Source organism: Myotis nattereri (assembly GCF_964212035.1).
Source record: "Myotis nattereri genome assembly, chromosome: 9".
Taxonomy (NCBI): domain Eukaryota; kingdom Metazoa; phylum Chordata; class Mammalia; order Chiroptera; family Vespertilionidae; genus Myotis; species Myotis nattereri.
In genome coordinates this window covers 31,383,211-31,398,476 of record NC_138084.1, presented here as the reverse complement: position 1 = coordinate 31,398,476, position 15,266 = coordinate 31,383,211, and the positions used below count along the sequence as shown (strand labels likewise).

Sequence of the window (15,266 nt, the reverse complement as noted above, 5' to 3'; positions counted from 1 at the left end):
AAATGCAGCTGCTATTTCCCATTTGTTAAATCCTTTTACTATACCGTAGACGTACACAGCTGGGAAATACTATAGAGTGGGAATTAAAACAAAATGTTTTGGCTTCTAGAAATTCAGAATACACAAAAGGTCCAGTGGAAAGCAATGCTTGATATCAAAAGAGAAAGTTTGAAAACAAGGATGATTTCTTTTAGACTAACATATAACATATATTTGTAAATTTAAACTATTTTATACTACCATAAATTCCACTTAGTATAATTTGCTAAGCACATTATTAATATCTATTTTCTAACAAAATTTTAGATCATAAAACTTTGAGAATAACTCGCTAGAGCAATTTGGCACTTGCCAAGATACACACAAAATTTAACTGAGAAAAATAAGCAGTGTTCTCTGAAAAAATAAATTTTGAACTGTATTATTTCTGATTCAACCTACATATTCCAATGTAATTATTTATCTGTCCATAGCTATATTTGGCAAAAAAGCAAATATCTATCTCTATCCCATTGGCCTAATCCAAGCCACTATCATCTCTTACCTGGATTTCTTAAATAGCCTCCCAACAGGTCTCCCTCCCATCCATTCATACTACAGCTAGAATTATCTGCTTGAAATATTCTTAAACCCTTCAATGCCTTTCCATTGCACTTAGAATCAAATCTCACTTACAATGTTATCTACCAGGTGTTGTTGGATATAGCCCCTACCAATCTCTTCAACCAGATCTGATGCTACATTGCATCCTTACTTATTACACTCCAGCCACGAAGACTACCTTGAATTTCCTGAAACTCAGCTATATTTTTCTCACCTCAAATATTTCATACATGTTATTCCCTCTGCCATTTTTACTCGTTCTTTTATTCTTTGCCTGACTAGTTCCTCCTATCCTTAGGTCAGCAAGGACATTCTTATCTATCCATTCTAAATGAAGTTTATTTCATTATGTTCTCACATAGCATTCTGTTATTTTTCTTCCTAACACATATCACAATTTTTTAAGTTTATTGTTGACAGTATTACAAATGTCCTCCATTTTATTCCCATTTATCCCCTCTACCCAGCCATTGAGCCACCCCAGGCCTTTCCCATTGTCTACGTCCATGGGGTATGCATACGTGCATATAACACATATCACAATCTTAATTATATATTTATTTTTGTTCTCTCTCCTGGATATAAATTCCATGAAGGCATATTCATGTATGTTTTGCTCACTGGCACCAAGTAGAATGCTGTACTCAGAGAAGGTGTTATATAAATATTTGTTGAAACAAAAATAAAACATAGCCCTAACATCTTGCCAAAAGCTGGTGGCAGTGACTGAATATCTATTTCCCCCATGCTATCTTGGAGGTATAAAATGAAGCACTCAAGATCAAGCAGAAAAACAGACTTTTAGTTTTGCTTTATCATACCTTGTCTGTTCTCCCTATTCAAGGAAAAGAAATCTTCCAGTGATTCTATCTAATTATAAAATTATGATACCCTTATCTAAAGTTAGTCTAGAAAAGTCTTGTTTTTCTTCCAATCCCCTACATCTCACCTACTGCTCCAGAGCACTAGATATGTCTACAAAATCATCTAAAAAAGAAGTGTATGCATCCACAAATTATAAAATCAGATCTTTAAATTGGTTCTGAGACATTAAGCATAGGGCAAGAATTTAAATATATGTTATTAGTAGTAAAGGCAGAAATAAGATAAAAATATTATCTTGTTTTTTAATTAAGGAATAAAACTTTTCCTAACTGCCCACTTAAAATACTTTGCATTAACTTAACCAAAAGTTAAGATATATAAAACAAATTTTAAAATTCCTAATCAAATAAAATATGTTAAGATTTTGGTCAATTCTAGATGCTAAAAAAAATAAGTATATTTGCTGTAAATTAGACAACTAATGTTACTTGCTATGGATCTGTTTTGATGGTTAATGATGGAATTTAACATGAGAAAGCTGGCTAACACACTACATGTATTTGATGTTATTGTTTCTACCTTTACAGAAAACTTCTATAGTCTGATGCAATGATACTCAGAAGCTTTGTATGTCCTTTTGAAATTAATCTATAGGCATTTAAGTGAGAAAAATCTTAATTATAAATCAAAAATTACTGTAAAAAATGATAAATACCTGCACTTCCTCACTGAAGATGTATTTTCCATATAATCTCATTCCCCTAGACATGCTTGCTTAATATAATTTTTTAATATTAATACACAGCCACACTTCATTTGATCATACCTATTTTGTGGTATTATCAACTTCATCACCTTAAATTCAGAGGTTCAGAGAATATGACAACCAAATCTTCCCCCAAATTAAATATTTTTTGGCAAGGTGACCTAATAATGGGTAAAAACTAAATCAGAAACCGTTTTCCATTTTTCCCCAGTTAGAATGATATTAATAATATATATGGTTGTTGTTTTGTGATCTGAACACAATGAACTGTAATGATATGTATTTTGAGCTTTCTCTAAAACACCTGTTTGTAATGAGGCCATACTAATGGACACACTTAGCAACAGTGGCCAGATTTTAAAAGCTCACCATTCTTTGCTGAGACGACAGAATGCTGTCCCAGTCAGCATCTTGTTGAATGGTATTGACAAGTGTTGGTAGCTCCTCAGAGTGAGGTTTGTTGTGCATTATAGGGTGCAGAGGCAGATGGGAGGCCACATGTTGATCACTGCCCTCTTCCTTTTCCCTTGAGGTCAAATCTTGGGTCATCGCTTCCTCTCCATCAGCTGAACAGGCAAATGGAGAGGTGGCTTGCTTGGAAGACATTCTTCTGCAGAAAAAGGAAACAGCATGAATTAAAAAGGACTGTTCATGAAAAAAATCCCTTACATTTGACTATTTCAGAAAAAAGAAAAATTCTCTAACTTCAGAGATGTTTACCATCTACTCTAAACCACTAAAAAAGAACTCTCAGCTTATCTGTTCCACTTCTCCTCTTTGATTTTAACTCGCAAAACTCTTCCCGATGATTGCTGCATATTTTCTCTCTTACCAATCCATAAATAAAGTGTTTATGGAATAAGTTTTCATAATATGTATAGTATATGTATGTGTGTAAATTCCCCCCAGTTATCCCAACTAGATTATAAGCTTCTTGAGAGTAATTTTGTTGATTTGCCTAGCAATGGGGGGGAAAAAAAGAAGAAAGAATGAATGAACTAGCAAATGAGCCAGTTTGGAAAATGATTTGAAAGTACATATATCTAAATTTTGCTTATTCTTTACATTGGAACAAAAGAAGAAAATAAAACCAAAAAGGCAGGTTATCTATGATGAAAGTCTAGGCAAATTTGGTCCTGACTTCTGAGTTTACACCTTGTATTGAGTGCTAGGCCTAACACTATTTAGTGTCAATGTGATCCTTTTCTAAAGACCTTCAAGCTGTGTCAACTGCTGTAATTTAGCTTTTAAGTGACATATTGTTTGAATGGCTGATACTATTAGATTAGTCTTAAGGCAATTTTATAACATTTGAATTGAGCATATGAAATAACTATGCTACTATTTTTTATTAGAAAGTATATACGAGATTCAAAGCATTAGTATGAAAATAGTAAAATGCCTATAATGCATAATATTTTTAATACTCCACAAACAATTACTGAATATTCATCTATGTACCTATAAGTAAACTATATTCAGCATAAGGTCTCCATTCTGTGCTTCCCTATACACCCAGAAAATCATTATTACTAAACAGAATTCAAAACTCTTATAATATCACTTTATCAAGATGATTTTCTTAGCAAAATGTTTAGAAATAAAACCGCCAAAAGTTTTTAAAATAAAATAAAAGGCAATTGGGCATCTTTTCTAAAACTTTATGTCATTTTTAGTTTATAGCATAATTAGCTCTAAAATTGCTGTGTAACGAAAGGAATAAAATCTCCACCTTAATTGCTTTTTAACATTAATTGATTTCATACCATTTTTTTAAAAATGCACAAATCAGTTAACATAGGAAACCACATGAGCATTTTTCAAATTAGCAAATCATTAACTTGCTAGTACTGTTTCTAGACAAATAAATACTGATTAAAGGGTCCAGAAATCTGAGATTAACAGTTAAATTTACAAATCTGTCACATGCTTTCATGAATATTGCAGTGAAGGAAATATCAAGTGCAAAGAAAAATAATTAAGTTAATTCCAATTTAAACAGTAGTTTTTATGTAGCAGCCCATGTTTCACATAGGATTTAACAGCTAATGCTAAATTTCTCACAATTAATGAGGGGGCTCAGATTTAGTATCCTACAGTGAAAAAATTAAGATAAGATTAGCTAATCTAATTATGCACAGTTCTAAATAAAAGTATTATAGGCTTTTGAAGTGCTTTGAAACCTATTAAAATGCTGATACCTATTTATATAGCCATTCTACAAATATAAAAATTTCATCTATTAGACTTGATTCTAGAAAATACAATGTTGAAAGGAAGTACAGAAGAATGTCTATATTTTCTTTGAGAAGAATAAATGCTATAAAGATCACTATATCAAAGAATCAGATAAGTATAGTCTTGACCAATTTCTAAAATTAATAACAAATGGACTTATGTATACACACTTAGGAAAAATGATACCAAAGGATGTTTCTTAGTCTACATGAATCACTCTAGAGCTTACTTCATTGGCCTCATAAATACTATCATAAAACCAGGCAAATTATAACTGTCCTGCAAGTTTATCAAGAGCCTGCCATAAACAACAAGAATGTTTTCATAGTTCAGATAATGACAGTACCAATAATGTAATCATTCACATTAAAAACAAAAGAATGAATTTACTGCTGCTTTTTAAAACAGCTCAATACAATTGAAAGTCATAATCCAAAACTCATAGGGACTTTAGCTTCCCAAAAAACATCCTCTTATTATAAAGTGACTTGGCTGCCTCCAATAGCATTATCTGTGATTGTTGCTTTAGTATAAATTAATCATGACACAGAACACAAAAGTCTCTTAAGAATAATTTCAACTGCAAAACTGCACCAATGAACAATAGTGCACAATCCTAATTAAACACAACCATGCAGCTGTAAAAATAGACTAAATCTGTCCAAAGCCATGAGTTGAGTTTCAAGGCTGGTTTGTTAGAGTGTTTTCTTAAGGAAGGCTGGGCCCTCAGTCTTAATCAGCCAATAAATTATTTCCTGCAATTACATTAAATAGAAAATTATCTTCAAATGGGGAGTGTTAATTGAAAATCAAAATTCAGAGGGAAGTTTAGAAATTACACGCTGAATACAATTAGTGAGGAAGGGCTTCACCTCTACTTCATCAACAGCCTTGTGGCGATTCCTCCAGTGACCATTCAGGAAAGTTACCTATTTATAACATCACACGATTTGTCTTTTATTTTGCACCTACAAATATGAATGTGCATCAAGATTGCAAATAAAAGATATGCTGCCAAAAGAAATGCCAATATTAAATCTGACTGTTCAGCCTCAGTTCACACCATCATTAGGGGACAAGGAGAGAGGAAGATAAGATAATAATGGTTAATAACCAAGGAAGGCATACGCAACTTGCAATCCTGCCTTTAGCAAAGGAATTAAGTTTTTTTTTATGACAAGAAGAATACTTTTCCATACTACATTTTACTTAAATTTCTTGTATTTACTATAGTTCTCAAATATGTTGTTAGCAGAGAAAAGGGTGATTTTGTTCTTTTAGCTAGTTATTGCTCCACTCTGGGCATTTCCTTTTGACAAAACTGCTGGGCTTGTTTCAGGTTTGTTTTTTATTTGGTCTTGCTGTAGTTTTTGTTTGGAGTGGTGGTTTTTTGTATTTTTAAAAAGAAAGTGTGCACAAATTCATTTTAATGCACAGTTTATTAAATAAGTCAGATTCACTGATTATTTGATTCAATTTACTGATTATTTTTTGCACAATTACTTTATTAAAGAGTCCTGCAATTTACTGATTACATACTTATTCATTTCATTTCTTTACTTTAACTTCCCCTTTTAAAATATTTTACTACACAGAATTCTAGAAGCTGCAAAGACTCTTGGTAATGCTTTTACTATAACCATTGCACCATGGCTGCTCTCCTTTAGAAAGTCATAAATCAAATATACACCCATTTTAATGTTTTACATTGTCATATCAGTGCTAACTTTTATTTTTCATGCTCATATCAGTAATTTTCCATTATAAAAACTTTCACACCCCCCCACCCCCAATGCATTAGAATGGTATCTTACTTTAGCTGCTGCCATATATAACTAATAGGAAAAAGAACAAAATTCTTGTAAAAATGGTCAATTTCTATGTGACTTTACTTTGTTTTATTTTTGCACTATAACTTAAAAATCATTTAAATGAATTGTTTTTTTAATTTGTATTAAAAAAAATCTCCCTAGTTATACCCCGTGAAAACAGGGGGTTATAATGGAAGTGCTGACACAACCCTAACTAAAGCAGCGCAAATGTTGCCGCTATAATACACAAAATCAAGTTCTATTATTCTAAACGATCCTCGCTCATGGGATTTTTCTTTACTGTGCTCCCAGCCAAACTGCTGAAGCATGAAAAATTTAAATGCAATCAAATGTGCCCAATTCTACTTTACTAGAACAAGTGTCTACAGTGGTACAATCTTAAAAGGAGATGCAACAGATTTGTTTGGTGTTTTTTTTTAACTGTTTATTTATAATACAGTGCACTGGAGATAAAATAAAAGAGGAAATTACACTCACATGGTACCAGTGTATTGACTACACAGAGTACATTATAATCAGAGAGAAAAACTACATTGTCAACTTATCACATTGGTTAAACAAGATGGTTTTCTGGGGCATAGCTATTATCAAGTAAAACCTCCAAAGAGAATTACATATCTTTGGGACACATAAAACTAAGTTCTCATCATGTGTTCCCGAGTTTGAAATGTCTCTGCCCAGCAGATCAAGTGAATTCCCAGGATGCCGGGCCATTGGAAAGAACTTCAGGGCTTAGGACTTTTGGGAATGAGAATGTCAGAGATAGTCTCCTGTAATTGATAATGTTTTCTAGGAAGTTAATAGGAGTATCTCTAGAAAGATGATAATTATTTTACTCAAAACCCCAGTATCAAATCTGAATGTTTAGACCATTAAAACCTACTCAGACAGTAAATTTACTTTATATCTTTTAACAAGAAATCAAGATTAGCTTGTCTAAGACTTTATAAAATGGGGAGGACTAGATATCTACAAAGTAAATCCTCTATCTCAGAAAAGCATACTTTCTAGAACGTTAAGCCTTTCTGGTTTTATGCTATTTTTTAAAACCAGTCATTTGTATATGTTTAAAAGTTAGGATTATTTTAAGACAACTTTCTCATAAGGCATAGCCACTCAAAATTACTTTTTTTTCTTTACTACTGCTTGAAAAGAATCTGTCTCCAAACTATCATCTGGAACTTAACTATAGAAAGGAGCCTTGAATTTATTAGAACAATATTTTTAACCTGATTTTTAAAAATGTTTTCATGACTTCTAAGATTATTACCAAATAGTATTCACTTTTTAGGTGTGTTACATTTATTCAAAAGGAGCCCTGTTTTGAACACAAAACAACATTTTAATAAAGAAAATATTAAAAATTCAGACCAACATTCACATTTATTTTTGCAACTCGGCCTCAGGCTACCAAGGTAGACTTATTTCAGTCAGATAATTCACTGTTAATTTAATCCTGCAATTGAGCTGATACTGAGAAATAAACAATTAATTTTCCAAAAATATAACAGTGTCTCTCATTTTAAGGAGCATGAGTAACAGATATATTCAGCTGCCAAAACGTGCAATACCCAGGAACCTCTGCAAAGGATGCCAGTCCACCCAACCTAGGGCAAAGAATGATTTAAAACTTTCCTATACCTCTAATTCCTACATTTAAAGATGGGCAGGGGGCAGGCTGAGGGAGGAAGCCTGATTCTAGACTTAAAATGAAGACATCCTTTTAACACTTTTCCTGCTTCATTTGGGTAAAGGCTGTTCATGATTCCTTGTATTGTTTTATCTGGCACTACCTCTTCTCCCCGCACTGCACCCTCTAACTTCCCACGGTTTCTGCCAGGTTTTTCTCTTTCTTCCATCTGTTTAATAAGAAAAATTTAGTGAAAAAGAAGGTAACTGCTTTCAGAACTACCTTGAAGAGTTATAAGCCAATCTTTTAAAATTTGCAGTGGCTCTTTGAGAACATATATGGTAACATATGCAGACAATATCTGTTGGAAGAAAACGCACTGACTTGAGATAGCTGTCAAATCATTATAGATAAGGCAAATGAAATGTGCTTGAAGTCCTTGAAGTATGTTTAAGAAGTGTCTTTAATTAATGGAATTTGGCTTATCTAAGGCTTCTAATTTTTCACACCAAAGCACCAAAATTGTCTCCAAAGGCTTTCTGAGGTTCTTACAAAACAGGGATTACCTGGAACAGATTCTTCTCAAGTCATCAAAGTTTGTACTTCTAGAGTTTATATTTAGCTGACAATATTGCTGTCACTTTATATAGCTTAAGACTGTTCTTTGGACTAGAGCTCATATGTCTTGGAATGCTTTGACTCATGAATTGTTTCTCCTGATAATGTTACATCACGTAATCACCTCTGTCTAATCGGTTGGTATCTGCTGGAAGAGGCAGGCGACCAGCCTAACCACTGGCCAGTCTGCCGAACTGCCTATGGAAAACCTATAATTATTACATGTGTTCTTGAGTATCCAGTTTCTTCCCAGGATCAAAACAACTTGATTTAATGTAACCTCTATCTGATAGAGGTTTTGCCTGATAGAAATAATACTGAATTTTTCTCACAGCTTATTTACCGGTAACTTGTTGGGATCTTTGGTTTGGAAAGCCGGGCCCAAAATATATAAACAAAATCAGTCACAACAATAAGAGCAAAACCAAACAATAGCTACTATAAATATACACTAAATTGGAGGATTCTAATCAAGCACAATGACTTTATAACTCAACTGAAAGACCTCGCTCACTATGGCTTGAGTGAAAGAAAGACGTATAAAATAATAAGAGAATGAATTTATTTATACACGTCCACTTTGAATTTCCTCTTCTCACAAAATGAGAATCATAATTGCTAAAGTGAAAACCAAACATGTCTTTGCCCACTTGAAAGACACTAGTATGGAAGCCCAATTACAAGATATTTTATCTAATTATTAATAACAATTATAAACTAGAGCAATAACTTCTCATAAAGAAAAGGTAGGAAATCACTGTATACTTTTTCATTCTTACCTCTATTTTCCACTTCTTAATACTGCCAGGAAAAAAAATGAAACTGTCTAGATTGTTTCAAAAAAAAAAATGAAAGCTCACACAAGGTGACAATGAACAAAATTATATAAAGAAGCTAATCTCTGGAGTTCTCCTTTCGACCAGTTCATAAACAGTGAATTCAAATACCAATCAGAGCACCACAACTTTCCAGACAGAGTAGAAGGCATTACATCCAAAGCAATCCAGCAATTCCTTTCTTGTATATAATGACATAAGGTATAAATTTCAGGTTCCAGTCTAATAAGAGGAGGAAGAGGAAGGGGGAGGGGCACAAAACAGGGTGAGGGAAGGAGAGTGGAAGTGAAGGGGGAGGGGTGAAGGGAAAGGGGAGGAGAGAAACAACTGTGGCTTTGCAGTTCATTTTCAGTTTGTCTACTTAATGAAAACCTCATTGTACAACCCTGAAAACCATTTCCAGCAGGCAAAGTATTTCTGATTCAGCAGAGGTTACACAAGCATCAAAGCAGTTAAATATAGGTGCCAAGCCACAATGCCAGGAGCTCTTAGTACTGTGAGTTAGTGTTACCTGACAGCTTAGTGAATATAAAATTACTTGTTTCTCCAATTGAAGACAATCAAATTGTCACCTTCCATTGTAATAATGCACAACTAGTGATCAGCAAAGTGCAAACATAATTACCATGAAGAAAACAAAAAATCAAATCTAAATCCCTCTGCAGAGTAAACACATCTATCTATGTTCTGCCCAAAAGGAGTGCATTTTAATGCTGAATGCTATGATTATGTTATTTAACGATACGATTTATTAGTCTTACATTAAATTAAAATGAAAAACAACAAGAAAGACCAATTCATACAAAGTGAATACAAATACCAATAAGAGCACCACAACTTTCCAAACAAGAGTAGATGGCAAGCAAATTGTATCACTGCCATTTGGGCTGATAATGTTAAGTGTACATCAGCAGCACATCCATTAGAAAAACCATGCTTTCAGAGATTTCTTTCTAGCCTAGAAACATTTCTGAAAGTTGAATACACAGGTTGGATCCAACCTCAAAAGCTTTTGTCTTAATTTTTCCTGAAGAGAAAAAAGTTATGCTTTATTTTTGTCTTCTAAAGTAGCCTGTATTTTTGAGGTTGAAAATTTACCTCACAAAATCGATGTAGCATCTTTATCCAAGTTTAGAAAAATAACCAAGAGTAGGATACATGTCCACAACTATTATTACTGAGATACTCCATATCTGGAATTTTCATCCAAACTTGGTGACTAGATTGGCTCGCTATCAAAGTGATTTCGATTAACCCAAAGCTTGGTTAGTATTAAAGCACTGAAAATTCCACATTCTTCTTCCATACCTTGAAGATTCCTAAGTTATAAATATAAATGTTGATCCAATCAAACAAAATTATCTAACTCAAAATTTTAAACATTCATATGTACATCTTTCTTCCAATGTATCAAAAACTATCCTTCCCATTCTCAAAACACTCATAACATAGGGATTTTCTTCTTTCATTAATAATGCCTTATTTTTATCAGAAAAGTACACCATACTTACAAGCTAATGCCTAATATTCCATTTTTACCTGATACCTCTGTTTTAAATAATATCATTTAAAATTCTCTAACCAAAAAATGAATCTGTTAAGGGAGAGCAGGAAGAACTGCAACAGAGTAAACGTGGAATGAATTAGGGACCATCAACAACATAAGATTCCCTTGAGCTTGAACCTTCATGTATAAATTCAGACATTTGCAGTTGGATAGATCATTCCTTAGAATGATGCTTTCATCCTTTACAAATCTGAAATGGCCAGTCACTCTCACATTGCAATCCTGTTCTTTTATTCTTCCAATTAGTTAGGGAAGAGTTATTTTTTAGGAGAAAAGGTTGGATGAAAACACTGGATTGACCGTGTGGTTAAATCAGAAGCAGAATAAGGATGGGAGGAACAGGAAAAAAGGGAAAGTCCAATCTCTAGTTGGAAGTCTTATGGCGATTTGAGATAAATTTCACATCATTTAAGAAAAGATTTTTTCTTGACCTTGCCAACTTTCAAGTAATGTAACAAAGTTTTTTTTTCAAGGGATCCTCGTTATAAGCTTGACACAATAAAAACTTCCCAGTAAAGGGGGTATAATCAGTGCTTCTTTTACCTTCAATGATGAACAACTCAATACATTCCTAAAATTATGTTCCTACATAATATTTGTTACAATACAATAATAATAAAAAAGTATCAGGAAGAAAATAAAAATGGAAACCTGTTGTCAGAGAATGTCTTCCAGACCCAGAGAGGCTTGCAGAGATAATATCATAAGCATATAGTAAGTGGAAGAAAAATAGAAAACTTAAAAAGATTTCATTTTATATATAAAAAGAAGCTTATTCTATATGTTCCATGAGAACAGGGATCATGTCTGTCTTGTTCATTACTGGGTGCCCAGTACCTGACACAGTGCACACCACATTGCAGACCATCAATAATATTGGAAAGAAAGAGAAAGGGAAAATTGGAGAGAAGAGGTGTGCAAATTAGCTTATATTTTAAAATTAAGATGAATAGATAATCACAGAAATACTACTTACATGTTAATGCTACCAACCTAAACATTATTCTTTCTGTATATTCTTTCTACCAAACATCTCATTCCTTAACTTCTAAGTCATTTCATTTTTACATCTATATCCCCAACACTGATCTCTCTCTCATTTCCTTGCAATACAACAGTCCTCAAATGACTGCTAGATATTTATACCAAGATGTACTTTGCTATATCATAGTCAACAAACTTAAAATTAGATGCATCATTATTTTCCTCAACACCCTCCCTCATTCATTCACATTCAGAGAGCATAATTCTCAGAATCATCCAACAGCAAAACATGAACACTATATCCATCTTTTTAATCTTTGATCCCCACTGCTAGCCTGTCACTGAGCTTCATCAACTCTTCCTTAATGTTTCTTAAGCTAATACATTTTACCATACTCATAATACCTTAATACAGGACTTTATTACACTCCTACCTAGATTCTTACAACAGACTTTAACCTGGGTTTTCTAATTTCAGTATCTCTACTCTCCAAATCAAGCTTACAAACACTCCCTTTATCAGATCAAGAAAAGTCAGCAGCTCTTCCCTGATGACCAAAACATGTCCAAACTCCTGACTCTGGCATTGAAAGCTCTCGATCCAAATCCAAACAACCGTTCCAAATTTAGCTGCTAGTAGTCTACACTTTAACCTTTTACTCTAACTAGACTGATATACTCAGACTTCATTTATTACTACCTCCCAGCCTTTTCCTTGCCGTACTTCCCTCACCTTGCTTTCATATCACTAGGAAACCAACTGAGAATATTCCAGGTAGCTATGATCCACCCTTCTCCTAATCACATCTAATAAGTGCTCTGAAAATTATTTTTATACCACTTATTCAACAATTAATGTATACTAGTTTACATATCTTTTTTAAATATATGACATCACTATCCTATATAATAAAAGGGTAATATGCAAATTGACCCTAAAGGCAGAACGACAGGTCGCTATGATGGGTACTGACTACCAGGGGGCAGACGCTCAACAGAGGAGCTGCCCCCTTGGTGGTCAGTGTGCTTCCACAGGGGGAGCGCCGCTCAGTCAGAAGCCGACTCTTGGCTGGCAAGCGCAGCAGTGGTGGCGGGAGCCTCTCCCACCTCCGCAGCAGCACTTGGGATGTCCGACTAACAGTTTAGGCCCGCTCCCCATGGGCCTAAGCCATTGGTCGGACATCCCACAGGGCTCTCAGGCTGCCAGAGGGATGTCTGACTGCCAGCTTAGGCCTGATCCCCTGGGTTGATGCTCAACCACTGAACCATGCTAGTCAGGTGGCTATAGTTTTTATACCATAAATTTTATTACAAATATTTGTTGGATTTTAACTATCCATGCTTTCCCTACCATGCTTTTAATGGTTAGCCTAAATGATCAACATTTAATTATATTCTTTACAGATGATTGTGAGATAAGATAAGGGTGTCACTGCCCCTTTATTTCAAGGTCCAGAGAAGTATGAGATCCAATTTCTACCTTCTAGCTCTTACCAGAGAAGCCACAAAAGAAGACTCAGGTACAACTGAAGCTGTTTCACTGCAAAAGTAAATGTGAGGACAGCCTTCAGAAAAAACAAGATGAGGTACCTAAGCAGTATATATTTAACACACCACCTGTCTAGAGTTCATTTCAGGAAATGCAGAGTAACTTAGATATTCTCTTAAAATCTGACTACCATATAACATTACATACACCCTAACTTCTGGGGGAAAGTAATAGAAAAGGCCCATACACAAGGGCATGCATTTTTATAAATTGTCTGTGAAAGATGAAGAAAGGTTTCACTGTAAACCCAATATTTCACATTTTTTGGTAAACACCAAGCAGTCCACTTTCACACACACACAAAAAAACTAAAGTGCTGCTATCTTGTATTTCTCCCTCACTACTTCCACCACTCCTTCCTTCCTTATAGCTATTTGCCTTCTCACTTGCACTTGCCAGCAGTACTAGTATATTATCATAGACAGCTCTACTAGAACATGAGAAATCAATTATTTCCACTAATCACTGCACAGAGTTATCTGAGTTACCATTATAAAAGGCAAGTATGACTATTCTTTACCTAGTACCTTACAGACACACCTACCAAGCCACCGAGCTCCGAGTTTTCCCAAGCATGTTGTGGGAAAGAATCCCGCATCATTTCTCCAGTTCTGTTTTTACTTCTGATGTAAGCACCACCTCACAAGTTCCCAAAATTCAAAAACATTTATAATTATCATGTCTAATCTATTGACTTTTTTTTTTTACATGACTTCGAAAGTCAATCATTTATTGGCACCCACGGTGCCTAGAACTGGAAAACTGCTACCAATCCTCACGGAATCTACTGCCAGAAGGAACACCGTGTGTAGTGGGAAGGTCTGGAGGAGAGATTTAAACCTCGGCTTCTCGTTTATTAGAGCTGTGAACCTGAGGAGTTACTGAACTCTCCGAGCCTCCATGGCCCTATCTGTAAAATCAGAGACAACACATAGTCCTTGAAGAGTTGCTGTAAAGGTTAAATTAACATATGTTTAAGTACTCAGTATTTAGTAGGTATTAAATGAATGCTAACTTCTTCTTTTAAAAACAACACTTTACAGAAAATTTTACTCAAAACAAAAAAATTATTTTAAAAAGAAGAGATTCTGAATTTTTACAAATCACAATAAATAAGAGTTTCATGAACTAGTGGTAACCTGTGACCTAACACTGAGTGGACCAGTGACTAGGACCATGCCCACAGAGTAAAATATATAGGCTACTACTTCCCAAAAGGGGTAAGTAATGAGAGGGAATTGCTGTTTATATAGAAGAGACCAAAGCATACAGCATCTGCTGCTAAATATTGTATTCCTAATGATAACAGAGTTCTGGGCTCTGGGTATCAAACCTCCTGCAATTAACCTATTTCCTCTATTTTCAACCAAAGCAGTCCAAGAATTTAGAGTCTATACCCATATCCTCAGAATTAATTTTTAAACCGAAGCAGCACTTCAGTATACTAGAATAGTTATCAGTGCTTGAATTAATTTGACAATAAATAAAAAGTCTAAGCTACTATATCCTATGAAATTCACCAATACCTTTCCAAGCTTAACTATTCGCTTTTCTTTGGGAGAAACAATTGCCCTGATGAATGATTAATACCTGGCCTGAAATTTTAAATGTTGAGACATATTTTTTTGTTTCACACCATTTTTCATTTCCAAATCGGGTCCAAAACCATGTTCCTACAAGACTGCTACCCCAGAACAGTCTCACGAGCTGAAGGAACAGCTCACCTTAAAGCTCTTCTCTCACCACAATTTACTTTAGAAAATCAACTTGAGGAATCATAGATATCCTAGCCTGACTGTTTGGCATTTTAGTGAATTC

At 34.3% G+C, this 15,266-nt stretch overlaps 1 protein-coding gene across 1 annotated transcript in view; it reads right to left on the bottom strand.

Moving 5' to 3' along the window:
• Positions 1-15,266, bottom strand: part of SOX6 (SRY-box transcription factor 6) — a gene marked incomplete at its 5' end in the record, with an annotated part of 336,510 nt that overhangs the window by 320,147 nt on the left and 1,097 nt on the right. Inside the window, one exon of the mRNA XM_081099613.1 lies at positions 2,564-2,804. Coding sequence (XP_080955739.1) covers positions 2,564-2,804 — 241 coding nt within the window. The remainder of the gene's footprint in view (positions 1-2,563; positions 2,805-15,266) is intronic.